Genomic DNA, 14,006 nt, shown 5'->3' with positions numbered 1-14,006 from the left:
TCTATCACCTGACACACATCTCCAACTCCATCCCTGAGCTTTTTTTGCCCAAGGCTAGCACTCTACCACTTTGAGCCACAAGTCCACTTTCATCTTTCTGTCTTTTTTTTTTAAATAGTAAATCGGAGATAGTTAGGTATTTAACTAGGTAGGTTTAATTAGTAGCTGGTAAAGACAACACCACATGCTTTCAGGCAGGAAGAGAAGTTTATTTTACCAAACTGTTTGCCCCACACACCCCATACAAGGTGGAAAGCACATAGCTGAAAGAAGGGGCGGGCTGAGATCTGACCTGGGTTTCAGGAAGGAAGGAGAGGGGGGAAGGTACATCCAGGTGAGGAAAGTTGTGGCCACACTGAATGCAGATGTGACCTCAGGGTCAGGACTGTGACCAGGGAAGCCCAGGATGTGACCTCCAGGTGTGCCAGTTACTTAGGTGGCACAGGTACTGGGTAGACACTTAGCTAAGAGGAGAGAGGAGCCTGCCTCACTTTCCCAGAGACAAGAGTCTCAAGAACTCTACTGCCAGGCTAACTTCAAACCGGCAATCCTCAGATCTGTCTCCTGAGTAGCTAGGATTACAGGCATGATCCACCAGCGCCCAGCTTGTTAATGTTTTTATCATCTCTCCTATTAGTCCTTTGGGGAGGAGACTTAAAAAAAAAAAACCCTTGAATCTTTCTGCGGTTTCTTAAATGCAAGAGATGAGCAATAAAAGTTGTTTGCACTGAGATAAAAGGCATCAACTGCATCTTCCTATAATAAATTCAGCCTGTTTGTCCAGTAGAGATGGAAGATGGCTCTGACCTATGACCTTTGTGCTTCCCTCCACACATACACACCCTACCTCTTCCTTTTCCCTGTTAGAAGAAAACGTAGCCAGCCACCCCAAATCAGGCCCTTTATTCAAGACACAGGTGGAATCTCTTGCAGTTTTGAACATGCCATCAGGGGCACTGCACTGAGCAAGGGTCTGAAGTTCAGTACACCAGCCTTGAATCTTGGGAGAACAGTCCTCAGGAGACCAGGGGTGTCACTCTAGGGTCCAGGGCTCAGAGACAAATCAGCTTCAGGGGAGGTTGAAAGAGGCAAATGAGGTAGAATTAGGGAGAAGGGGGTCCAGGAGCGAGAAAGAGCCTCAGCTACCAAGTCAGCAGGCGTCTACAACGTCTCACAGCGCCACTGTTCCAGCTTCTCAGAGCACAGTGCTTTGTGGGCCAACCTGATCAGGAAGAGAGGGACAAAGGGAGCTGGATGAACAAGTCTTAGATCAAATTGAGCTTCTTCCAAAGGAGGGATGAGCTAGAAGAGTTTGGATGGGAATTACACAGACTTTCCCAAATAGATGGTAAGGGTTTCTATGCCGTCTAGGGGAGTGGAGAGCAAGGGAAAAAAAATACTCAACAAGCCTGTAGAAAAACATGTGCAATAATATCAAGGACTTGCTTTAAGGTATGGGAGTTGGCCTGGTAAAGAGAGGCCTGGATATCAACCATCCACTAGGTGAGCTCATTTTCTTCTTTTCTTTACTTTCTTTTTTGTTTTATTTCATTTTATTTTTGTGCTGGTCCTGGGGCTTGAACTCAGGGCCTGGGTGCTGTCCCTGAGGGTTTTTTGTTTAAGGCGAGTGCTGTACAACTTGAACTACAGCCCTACTTCTGGCTTTTTGCTGGTTAATTGGAGATAAGGGTCTCAGTGGTTTTTCTGCCCCAGCTGGCTTTAAACCTCAATCCTCAGATTTCAGCCTCTGGAGTAAGTAGGATAAGAGGCATGAGTCACCAGTGCTCAGCCTGAGAGCGCCTTACTAAGAGATTTCTTACACAGGAATATGAAATATAAATATATATAATATATAAACAATAATGATAATTTAATTTTTTAATAGTTAAATATATCATAGAGGGAATTAATAGACCCTTGAGTCAGCTAAATAAGCTTTGTTCTCATGCCTATATAAGATTAAATGGCCGGGAGGGAGAGGGAGAGGAATGTGGAAATGGGCCAAAGAGGTAAGGGGAAGGAGAATAGGGAATGTAGACAATGAGGACTTACCAGTAATCAATTCCTTTGATATCCAGAATCTTCTGGACACATTTCACGTCGTCAGTGAGGTTATCATCCAGGAGACCTGGCAGGAGATACAAGGAAAGGAAATGAGAGAATTAAGACAGATTATCCAGAAAGATAATGAGGTTCCCTATTTTCTGAATATAGTAGGCCTGGATCTTTCCATATGAAATGGCAAATAATAGTAACAGTTCTCCAGAGTAAGGATTTTTCTTTACTTCTGAGGGACACCACTAGAAGAGCCATCATCTTCATCACATGATACTCAGATAATGCAAAGTAGCAGACTTTGACACTCTCAGAGAGCTTGGGTTACCTAGGCCTATGATAGTTGATGGTCATGAAAACTCCCAAGTTTTTTAGTACAAATCACAGTTTTTGTGGCAGTGAAGCCAAGGTGTGCTTGGTGCCAATAGGGACATTATCCCCCAGGAAGACTGCAGAAAAACAGAAAAACAGCATGAAAAAGGCTACTCACTCTCACAGGTGATGTTACAGATGTTCCTTGATTGAGGGATCTGGTGACTCTTACACCAAAAGTTATTACTGATTTGGAAGAGTCCATACTCTGTGCTGCCATTGTTTTTTATTATGGTTTGTGTGTCAAATCCACTGGTATGAAATATAATACAGGCCCCTGAGGGAAATATGACAAAAAGATATCACAGAGATGTCTAAGATTTGTATAAATAATGAACTACAGTTTCTAGACAGGAAAAAAAATGGTTTTCTAGTCAGTCTCCAAAGATAGTAAAAAAACATAGAGAATCTTGATGAGATGGGTAGAAACCTAAAGAGGATCAGATGATCAGAGAGAGGAAGGGAAAGCAAATTGTATAAGAGATCAAGACTTCATTGTAGTTATTATTGTTGAATAGCAACTCCTTTGTGCAGCCATTTAGAGATACAAATAAATTTTTTAAAAAATAAACCCATCCTCAAAGGTGAGGAAATGTTGTAATTATATTCAATGTACAGCATGCAAAAATCAAACTACTTAACTTGATAGGGACAAGAGGGAGAAAGGGGGAAGGAAAATGATGGAAGGGGTGACACTGATCAAGATGCATTGTATTCATAACCTGACGTATGGAATTGTACCCTCTTTGTACAACTACCTAATAACAAAATTTTAAAAGAGAGAGAAAGAGAAACAATCCAAGGCTATGAGAAAACCATGAGTGAATTATGCAGAAGTGGAGGAGAGAAGATGAGAAGGAAATAAGAGAAAGGAAAAACAGATGAGAAATGGGCAAAACAGGGGAGTTGGGAACTCACATTCAGGCAAAGTGATACCGCCATAACCATCCAAGTCCTTCAGCACCCAGGGGATCTCACATTTTGTCAGTTGCTTGGCCTGTATGGCAGGAAACAAGATGCTCACCAGAAACAGAAGAACAAAAGACATCATTTTGACTTCCCCAAGAACTTGAAATGGGGGCACCAGTAAGCTTCACCTCCTTTTATCCGTGGAGTCTCAGGAGTCCTTGCATCAAGCTTTATGTCTAGGAAGAGGATGTAGAAAGATTAGTCATGCCAAGACAAAAGCACTGAACTTGCCAGCTTCCTCCCATCATTTCGCCTTATTTTTTTCCTCCCCTGTTCCCAATATCTAATCAACACTAAGTATTGTTCTCAGCCCATAGAGAATCTATGTATGACCTACATTTCCCATTTCATTTTATTTATATCTTTGTTTCTTGTAGGGTTAGTTTTAGGAACCAGGATGTCTGAAACCTACTTTAGAAACAAAGAGTGGTTTAGGGGAAGTACAAGTGAGGCAATCAGTAAACGGCAAAGGGGCTGGGAATGTGGCTCAGTGGTAGAGTGCTTGGCTAGTGTGCATGAAGCCCTGGGTTCAATTCCTCGGTACCACATACACAGAAAGAGCTGGAAATGGTGCTGTGGCTCAAGTGGTAGAGTGATAGTCTTGAGCAAAAGAAGCTCAGAGAGGGCTGGGAAAGTGGCTCAGTGGTAGAGCGCTTGCCTTGCATGCCTGAGGCCCTGGGTTCGACTCCTCAGCACCACCTAAGCAAAAAGAAAAAAGCTAGAAGTGGTGCTGTGGCTCAAGTGGTAGAGCGCTAGCCTTGAGCTGAAGAGCTGAGGGACAGCACCCAGGCCCAGAGTTCAGGCCCCACAACTGGACCCAAAAAAATACAGTAAGAATTCACAGTCAACTCTCTTCTCCCTAAAGACGTACAGAAGATGGGTAATGTGGTGTATGTATGTCATCACTGCCCATGATCAGATTTTGAATTTGTCTGGCCAGCAGAGCCATGAAACAAAGTCTATGAAGAGTCCTTTGGTATGGTGGTTCATGGCTAGAGACTGAGAAACAGGGGACATAGTCTGAGAATCAACCACAACTGGGATCCCAAGACTTCCTATTTGGAAACATGGGTCATTTGGCTGAGTGCCAGTAGTCCATACCTGCAATCCCAGCTACTCAGGGGCCTGAGATGTGAGGATCATGGTTCATAGGCCTGGGCAGCAAAGTCTGTGAGACTCATCTCCAATTAACAAACAAAAAATAACCCAAAATGGAGGTGTGACTCCAGTGTAGAGCACTAGCCCTGAGCACAAAAGCTTAGGGACAGGACCTAGGCTCTGAGATCAAGCCCCAGGATCAGCATCTTACCAAAAAAAAAAAAAGACAGGTAATGTAAAAAGCACATTGAAAATATTTAGCTATCCTATGAGCTATTAGCAGATTCTCCAACCCCTCCAACTACTACATATAAGTAGACACTGTGTTGTCATTTAGACTCAATTTAAATCCAACATTAGTAACTTGTAATTAATTTGTTCATCAGTAAATAAATGTGTGAATTGGCCACAGAAAGTTAGAAAGAAGGACAGCTAGAAAAGGGAAAAGGTCTCCTGGCCTGGGCAATGGACTAATAGAGTAATATGATTGTCCAGGGTCTTAGAAATAACAGGGCAAGTCATGACCTCATGCTTACCTATAATTTGATTGTATCTCTGCCCTTCCCTGTAAGCAATAAAAAGCAACATGCAGGCCAAGACTCATAGCTAAGTCCAGAAGAGAAAATAAATTGCCTCAGGTGAGAGGAGCCATTATTTCTGCAGAAATGTTTGTAAAATGGGGTATCATGGTCATCTGGAACAATTCCAAATATTCAGGGAAAGGTATAGAGATTTGGAGATGGCCCAAAGAAGAACAAGAAACAATGGCCACAGCACTGAAAGAGGAAGTGTTGGGAAAGACATAAGCACAGCTAATAGAGGAAAAGTTGCTGCCCACACTTCCCTTGTCAGATGGCGCTCATCACCGTGCTCCACATGGAGGCTTACATCTGAATCAAACCAAACTCCCCAAGAATCAATAACCCAATTAATAAATTGGAGAAAGAGTCACATAGACACTTCTCAGAGAAAGAAATACAAATGTCCAATAAATACATGAAGAAATGTTCAATGTCCCTAGCCATGAAAACGCAAATCAAAACATTACATTCTATTTTACTGCAGTCAAAATGGCCATCATCAAAAATATGAGCAACAAATGTTGGCAAGGGATGTGGGGGAACAAAGAGCCCTAATACATTGTGGGTAGGAATATAAAGCAATGTAATCATTATGGAAGGCAATTTGGTGACTTCTCACAAAATTAAACATAGAGCTACCCTATGGTCCAGCAATGCTACTCTTTGACATTTATCCAATAAAGACATTTGCACACCCATATTCATTGCTGCAATAGTCACCATTGTCAACTTATGAAAATGGCCCTGGAGCCCTACAATACACAAATGGATAAAGAAAACGTGAGATAGATAGAAAGACAGACAGACAGACAGACAGACAGACAGACAGACAGACAGACAGACAGACAGACAGACAGACAGACAGATAGATAGATAGATAGATAGATAGATAGATAGATAGATAGATAGATATGAATGAGAATATATTATTCATCTATCAGGAAAAATAACATTGTATCAATTGAAGAGAAATGGATGGACCTGAAAAAAATTATGTCGAATGAAGTCAGGTTCAGAGAGACAGAGAACACGTTTTCTCTCAAATGTGGAAGGTAAAAGATCTAAAATATAAACATATATAAAAACATATATAGGGCCACATAAATACTCAACTTGACTAAAGTATGGTATACACAGAAGTAGATTGGTGTAATTCCTATAAACCATTAACAGGCATTTTATCAGTGAACACCAGGAAGCTGAAACATGTTTTTATCTGAGGAAGGGGTGGGGCTTGCTGAGAGGAGGGATTAATGAAGAGAGGAATGGTGGGTAAATACATTCATAATATACAATGCACATATATGAAACTAGAAACTGAGGGGATGAGTGATGTAGGGGTAGATTGGGAGGGAGAAGGATGCAGATGCATTGTAGTCATAAATTGAGGTGCTGAATTAAAACCTCTTTGTATTAAAAGATAATAAACAATAAATTTTTTAAAAATGGAAAGAGTTTGGGAACTGGTGGCTCATGCCTATAATACTAGCCACTCAGGAGGCTGAGATCTGAGGATGACAGTTCAAAGCCATCCTGAGCAGAAAAGTTCTTGTGAACTTGGAAAAAATTATATTAAATGAAGAAAGCCAGGCCCAAAGAAACATAGGTCCCATGGTTTCCCTTATTTGCAATAACTAGTTTATGTCTAGGACAAGCAGAAAAGGTCAAAAGCTATATATATATGACCATATAAGATGATGCTAATCAAAATGAACCCCAAGATAGGGACACAAGAGGTTTTATTTTTCTTGCTGTTGTTTTTAATGTACTATGTGATTTTGTTTCTTTTGTATGTTCTTCCCCCATGGTATAATCCCTGTTTTCAGTGTATGTGATTCTGGTGCCCTGCATCTTGTATATACATTCTTCTAATTTGGGAGGGGAAGGGAAATAACAAAATTCTTAAATAAGGATACAGGTTGACCCATTGTAACAATGAGATGTACAAGACACTATGTTGAAAATGAACTTTACAATTTTGGGGGAGGGAGGAGTTGGGGGGCGGGGAAAGGAAGGGATGGTAGGGGAAAAAAAAGGAAGGGGTAACAATGCTCAATAGGAAATGTACTCATTACATTACTCATGTAACTAACCCCTCTGTACAGTACCTTTACTATATATTTATATGTATATATGTATATATATGTATGTGTATATATATATATATATATAATAAAAGAAAAGTCCTTGTGAGACTCATCTCCAATTAACCACTCAAAAACCAGAAGTGGCACTATGGCTCAAATGGTAACACAAGTAGCTAGCTTGAATGGTAGAGCACTAGCCTTGATCAATAACAGCTCAGGGACAGTGCCCAGGCTCTGAGTTCAAGCCTTGCACACACACACACACACACACACACACACACACACTTTAAAAAAGGGACAGTAGTTACCTATGGGAATGGAGTTGCTGTCCAGAATTGACCTTCTGAAGGTCTGGCTGAATTCTATTTATTGGACTGAGTGTTGTTACAGAGGGGTTCAATTTATAACTTTTCATTAAATAGTACATTTATATTTTACATTCAATTCTATATTTCGCATCCATGTATATGTTAATCCTTCTTTAGGGTTAGTTTCTGGGGATTTTATTTGTTCCTTTGAATAGGTTCTGCTTTGCTGTTTCTTTGTATGTTATTATTTTAAGCTTGCAGTTCAGCATTTGAAAACCAATGATCACTCCTAATGTTTGATGGAGGTTTCATACTGAGAGAATTTCTCTATGCAGCCTCACTAGAGAATCTGGATTTCTCTCAACCCATTTTTTAATTCATCTTGGCTAGTTGTACCTGCAACCTCTTAATTGAAGACCAGCTCCTGCTGGCTCCGGAGCTCTTCCTTGTCTTCCTCTAGATACTGCAGTCTCTGGTACTTTAGAAAACAATGGTCTGGAGTTCCACCAAGTGTCAGGCTGTGGTACTACAAATCTGATCTGGACCAAGCCACATTGTTTTCTATTTGTTCATAATCACCGGCAACCTATACCTTATGTCTGTTCTTGTCAGCCCTTAGATTCAGACAATCTAGAAACTAGACCCTGAGCACTACTCCAAAATAAATGAAAAGGACTGGGATGTAGCTCAGTGGCAAAGCACTTGCCTAGCAAGCGCAACATCCTGAGTTTGATACCCAGTACCAAAAAAGAAGATATATATACACATATACAAAATTATACATATATGTATATATAGCTTAAAAAAAACAAATAAAATCCAGTATATCAACTTCATTCCTCCCCTTCCCAGAAAGAAGTTAATTAGCAGATAAATGCTGCTAATTTTCCTATTTGGCTTTAATGAGATTGATTTCATGCTACCTTTGGGTAGGAGAAATGCTTAACTTAGTTCTGGATCTTTCAAAGTGTATATGATATTAAATCTGTGATTACATGGTGAATGGGAATCTGGGATTTCCTCTTGTATCATCTTGATGGTGTCCTTTATTTGTATTTCTCTAACTAATAAGCACATTCATCTGCTTTTTTTTGGTATTTCTGCTCATTGTTTTTGTGTTTTCCAAGTATGATAGATATTCTGTTGTCTGGATTTTGTTATTTTCCTTTGAGAAGTTTGGCTTTGTACTAGTATACCATTAATACACTTGAGATTCAGCTTAATCTTTCCAAGCCTGTTTTTAGAAGTTCTATTAGAATGTATCTGGATCCACTTTTATTCTTGAGCTGATCGATGATTATCAATTACACATACTCCTAAAGTATGGTCTTTCTGAGGTGTCTACTGACTATTCCAGGTTATTAGTGACATTTCTCCACTCTGGTTAGCTGGTTTCAAATACCTCCACACTGTATGGGTTCTACTAATAATTCAGTTCTTAGGAATATTCAGTCAAGGGCTGGGAAGGTGGCTCAGTGGTAGAGCGCTTGCCTTACATGCCCTGGGTTCGATTCCTCAGCACCACATAAGCAAAAAAAAGCTGGAAATGGCGCTGTGGCTCAAGTGGTAGAGTGCTAGCCTTGAGCTGAAGAGGTGAGGGACAGCGCCCAGGCCAAGTTCAGGCCCCACGACCGGACCCTCCCCCCCCCCAAAAAAAAGGAATATTCAGTCAAATCTCATGGGCATCCTTACACCGGTTTCTAGAATTGTCTTTCTGAACACTTCTCTTCTCTTCTGCTCTACAAATTCAAACAATCTTTCTTCTTCTCTGGGGAAACACCAAATGGTAGGCGATGCCAGGAGGAGGATGCAGAGAGGGGCCCAGGCATGGGAGGCCGTGGAGGCTTCTTGAGAAGGCTTCAGTAGCAGCCTCCAGGGTGGAGGTTGAGGATGAGGACTAACTGCAGGGTTCATCGAGGCAAGGCTGAAGACAAGGTATGGACCACACACACACACACACACATACCCTGTCACTAAACTGGGCCTCCTGGTTAAGGACATGCAGATCAATTCTTTGAAGGAGATCCATCTTTTCTCCCTGCCCATGAAGGAGTCTGAGATTACTGACTTCTTCTGGAGCATCCCTCCGGACTGAGGTGTTGACAATCGCTGCCCCTTGCAGAAGCAGAGCAGATTGGCCAGCGCACAGGTTCAAGCATTTGTAGCCATGGCCAATTACAATGGCCATGTGCTAAGTGGGTGTTAAGGGTTAACAGGTGTTAAGTGCTCCAACGAGGTTGCTGCTGCCATCCAAGGGGCCATCATCTTGGCCAAGCTTTCCAATTTCTCTGTGCAGAGAGGCTACTGGGAAACAAGATTGGCAAGCTTCCCATTGGCACCATGCAAGGTGCCAGACCACTGGAGTTCTGTGCAGTGCGACTCTCCCCAACCCCTACAGACACTGGAAGCCTGTCAGCTCCTGCCCCAAGATGATGGCCGGTATTAATGACTGCTACACTTCAGCCAAGGGTTGTACCACTACTTTGGGCATCTTCACCAAGGCCACCTTTGATGTCATCTCCAAGACCGACAGTTACCTGACCCCTGAACCCTGATCTCTGGAAAGAGACCATGTGCACCAAGTCTCTTATCAGGAATTCACTGATCATCTTGTGAAAACCTACACCAGTCTCCGTGCAGAGGATCCACAAAATAGGATTTTTAAACAGGAATAATAAAGTGAATCAAACTCTGTCTCTTCAGCATGACAACCAGGCCTTTCTTCCTTTTCTGGATCCTACATCTGCAAAGTGTGTCCAGGCAAGAAGGGAGAGCTCATTTCAACAACTTTTCCTTCATTACACCTATGTGGAAAGCATGCATATACAATACTGGAAGAAAATATTTTTTAAATAATCTAGCTGTTTTCGTTTATGCTGTTGACTTTTTTTTTAATTAAAAGGATTGAACCCAGGGCCTTAAGCTTGGTAGGCAAATGCTATACCAATAAGTAATATCCCAGCCTAAATGTGTGTGGAGTTTTTTTGTGTGTTGTTGATGATGTTGTTGTTGCTTTTTGTTGGTCATGGGCTTGAACTCTGGTCCTGGGCACTGTCCCTGAGCTATTCAGCTCAAGGTAAGTGCTCTACTACTTACTTGAGCCACAATGCCACTTCCAGTTTTCTGGTGGTCAATTGGAGATAAGAGTCTCACAGATTCCTGCCCAGTCTGTCTTTGAACCACAATCCTCAGATCTCATCCTCCTGAGTAGATAGGATTACAGTTGTGAGCCATTGGCACCCGGCATAAATGTGTGTTTTTTGTTTGTTTGTTTGTTTGTTTGTTTACAACAATCTAAGACTAATCTTGAAAGAAGTTGGCTTGACTATCGAACTACCTTGATGAAGGATGGCTTAGAATGATTATTTCTTCCAAGAACAAAATCTAATTGGGGGGGGGTGCTTTTGCTTTTGTTTTGCTTTTATGCTGGTCCTGGGGCTTGAATTCAAGGCCTAGGCAACTGTCCCTAAGCTTTTGTGCTCAAGGCTGGCACTCTACCACTTGAGCCACAGCTCTACTTTTAGTTTCTTTTGGTTGTTGGAGATAAAGGTCTCATGAGCTGGCTTCAAATGTTGATCCTCAGATCTCAGCCTCCTGAGTAACTAAGATTACAGTCATGAGCCACTGGCACCTTGTCCAAAACCCGATTTTTATTTCCTATTCTTCAATATCTCATTGAGCTCATATAATTACCTCTCATCACATTTTGCAACAAGTTTATTATTTTGCAACAAGTTCACCAGGAAGGTTTTCTGCTCCCAGTGAGGTATTGGAAGAGTGCTGTGTTAAGACCATTGTTTGATAACATCGATTTGTCTTTTCCAGGATGAAATGTTGAGTATCAATAAGAGTCACATTAGGATACATTTTACATAATTCTGTACATCTTTGAGTCTATTCTACAATACTTATAATCCAGAAGTAACTAGCTAGTATCCAGGCATAGTTTCTATAGACCATCTTAATTGTATAAGCCTTTTCTAGGGAGAAAGGAAGCCAGTATTTGTTGACTTAGAATTCATACTAGTAGCTGGGTGCTAATGGCTCACACTTATAATCTCAGCTACTCAGGAAGCTGAGATCTGAGGATTGTAATTTGAAGCCAGACTGGGCAAGAAAGCCATTGAGATTTTTTTATTAACCAATTAGCCAGCAAAAAGCCAGAAGTGGAGGTGTGGCTCAAGTGGTAGAGCATCAGACTTGAGCAAAAAAACTAAGGTCCTGAGTTCAATCTCCAGTATTCCCCTGACCCCTCAGAAGTTATATTAGTGACAAGAATACTTAATTTGTGCTTAAAATTTGCTTTACTTTCAGCACTTTTTCTGAGATGTTATATCTGAGTTTAAAACACATGATCTAGCTGGGTGCTGATAACTCACATCTGTAATCCCAGCTACTCAGGAAGCTAAGATCTGAGGAGCAAAGTTTGAAGCCAGCCTTGGCAGGAAAGTCCGTGAGACTCTTATCTCTAACCACCAGAAAACTGGAAATGGTAAGGTGCTAGCCTTGAGCTGAAAAAGCTCAGGGACAGTGCCCAGGCATTCACTTCAAGCCCCACAACTGACCAAAAAAAAAAAAGACACTATGTACATCCCATTTTTATATATTATTTTTGTGCCAATACAGGACTTGAACTCACAGCTTGGTCACTGTCCTTACTTTTTAGTTCCAGGCTGGTGCTCTACCACTTGAGCCACAGCACCACTTCTAGCTTTTTCTGAGTAGTTTATCAGATAAGAGTCTCATGGACTTTCCTGCCTAGGCTGGCTTCATTGGGAGCCTCAAATTCTCACACTCCTGAGTTACGAGGGTTGCCTTCAGTGCCTGGCTTAATGTTTTTAATAAACATATATCATATGAATTCAGTAAGTATTTATGGAGTGCTCATGACATATCACTCATTGCTGCAAGACTGAAGTAGAAAGAGGCAAACAGTACAAATATGGCTAATAGAATATGTATTTACTTCTTTATGTTATCCATACCTTGAAAAAGGCTGGATTTTTTTTTTCATCAGATGCCATTTTCCCTCTCATGCAGCTTTCCTGATTGCCTCGGGGAAAAACTATCCATGGGACCAGCGTTTTGTATCACTCTCATCTTAGATCCCTTTGGTAAGCACCTGACAAGAACACAGATGCAAAAGAAGACCTGAGAGCAAAGTCTTGAACCCATGCTTTGTGTAATCATACTCCAAGAACTTTAAAGAATTATCTTGAGCCAGGCGCTGAGTTTAAAACACATGATCTAGCTGGGTGCCAGTGGCTAGCAACTGTAATCCTAGCTACTCAGGAAGCTGAGATCTGAGGATCACAGTTCAAAGCCAGCTGGGCAGGAAAGTCCCCGTGAGACTCTTATCTCCAATTAACCCAGAAAACCAGAAGTGTGGTGCTGTGGCTCAAATGGTAGAGTGCTAGCTAGCCTTGAGCTGAAGATCTCAGGGACAGCACCCAGGCCCAGAGTTCAAGCCCCACAACTGACCCAAAAAAAAGAAAAAAGAGAAGAACAGATTTGTCTTTCAGCTGGTAAATCCCTTAGGCTCTTTAGACAAACTCAAGTATTTTATTCTCAGCTCCTCCCTCAAAGAAAATATGCTACTTGCTTCCTTACAAGTGCCCTTTTCTTAGTGGAGGCCTCCAATCTGCCTGTCTTCTGCCAAGGTGAGACACTGGTCCAGTTCTTCCAGGAAGGGCCCAGCTAGTCCATTACTAAGAAAACACAGCCCACAACTCCAAGACTCCAAGTTGTACGATTCCAGTCTCCATCTGCTCTCTGATTTCATATGGAAGAGACATGGTACCATATTTCTGCAACAATATTTCCTTCTTCACATGTATCATGGATCTGCACTTTACAAACTACCTCTACTATTTTGAAGAGAGCTGACCTTCAAAATAGGCTACTCTGTTGATATTAAATTCTCCAAGCAAACAAAGTAACAGTTCCTTCCTGCTTCCTGCTACTAGAAGATCAAAGCAGAACGAGGGGTCTCCATCCATGCCTCAATAGAAAAGCTGTAAATCCAGTGCTTCTAGGTCAGACTCTTGCTAACCCATCCAAGTCTACAAGAACAAGTCACTACAGGCCCACAGCCAGTCTTGCTATTCACTTTGGAGATTGAATAATTAGGAAATGCTAAGCTTGTATTTCCTTTATGAATCCGAAGGTAATGGATCAACACTGGCTTTAATTGTGGCTGTTATGTCTAGCCAGTCTTTGCATAATGATGGCATGGTTAGACTCCAGTGAAACATCTGGATGTGTCCCTTTGGACCATTCCCCTGAAACCAAACACACATGTGCAACTTCTCACATTGGCAATAAGTGACACCTCTCCAAGGATGTTTGCCTCCAGTCTTCACAAAGGAACAATGGTAGGTGGCTCAATAAGAGGCCATCATGTCTACACTACCGACAGAATAAAGACAGCAGTCTCCTGTGAGCTCCACGCACATGGACAGAGGTGGCAGAGCTGACAGCTGGCAGAGGGATTGAGTTCAGGAGAGAAGTGGACTTCAGACCTGCAGCAGGTCAGT

At 41.7% G+C, this 14,006-nt stretch overlaps 1 protein-coding gene across 1 annotated transcript; it reads right to left on the bottom strand.

The window, feature by feature from the left end:
- Positions 1 to 1,137: 1,137 nt before the first annotated feature.
- Positions 1,138 to 3,478, bottom strand: Lalba (lactalbumin, alpha-). Its single transcript, XM_013018776.1, has 4 exons — positions 3,346 to 3,478; positions 2,546 to 2,704; positions 2,053 to 2,128; positions 1,138 to 1,222 (listed from the first exon to the last, which is right to left on the bottom strand). Exons 1-4 carry the CDS (start codon positions 3,476 to 3,478, stop codon positions 1,162 to 1,164), a joined length of 429 nt encoding a protein of 142 aa, XP_012874230.1. The 3' UTR covers positions 1,138 to 1,161.
- Between the last annotated feature and the right edge of the window lie 10,528 nt (positions 3,479 to 14,006).

The sequence above is a fragment of the Dipodomys ordii genome, unplaced genomic scaffold (assembly GCF_000151885.1).
Source record: "Dipodomys ordii isolate 6190 unplaced genomic scaffold, Dord_2.0 Scaffold42, whole genome shotgun sequence".
NCBI lineage: Eukaryota > Metazoa > Chordata > Mammalia > Rodentia > Heteromyidae > Dipodomys > Dipodomys ordii.
This window is presented reverse-complemented; position numbering and strand designations above follow the sequence as displayed.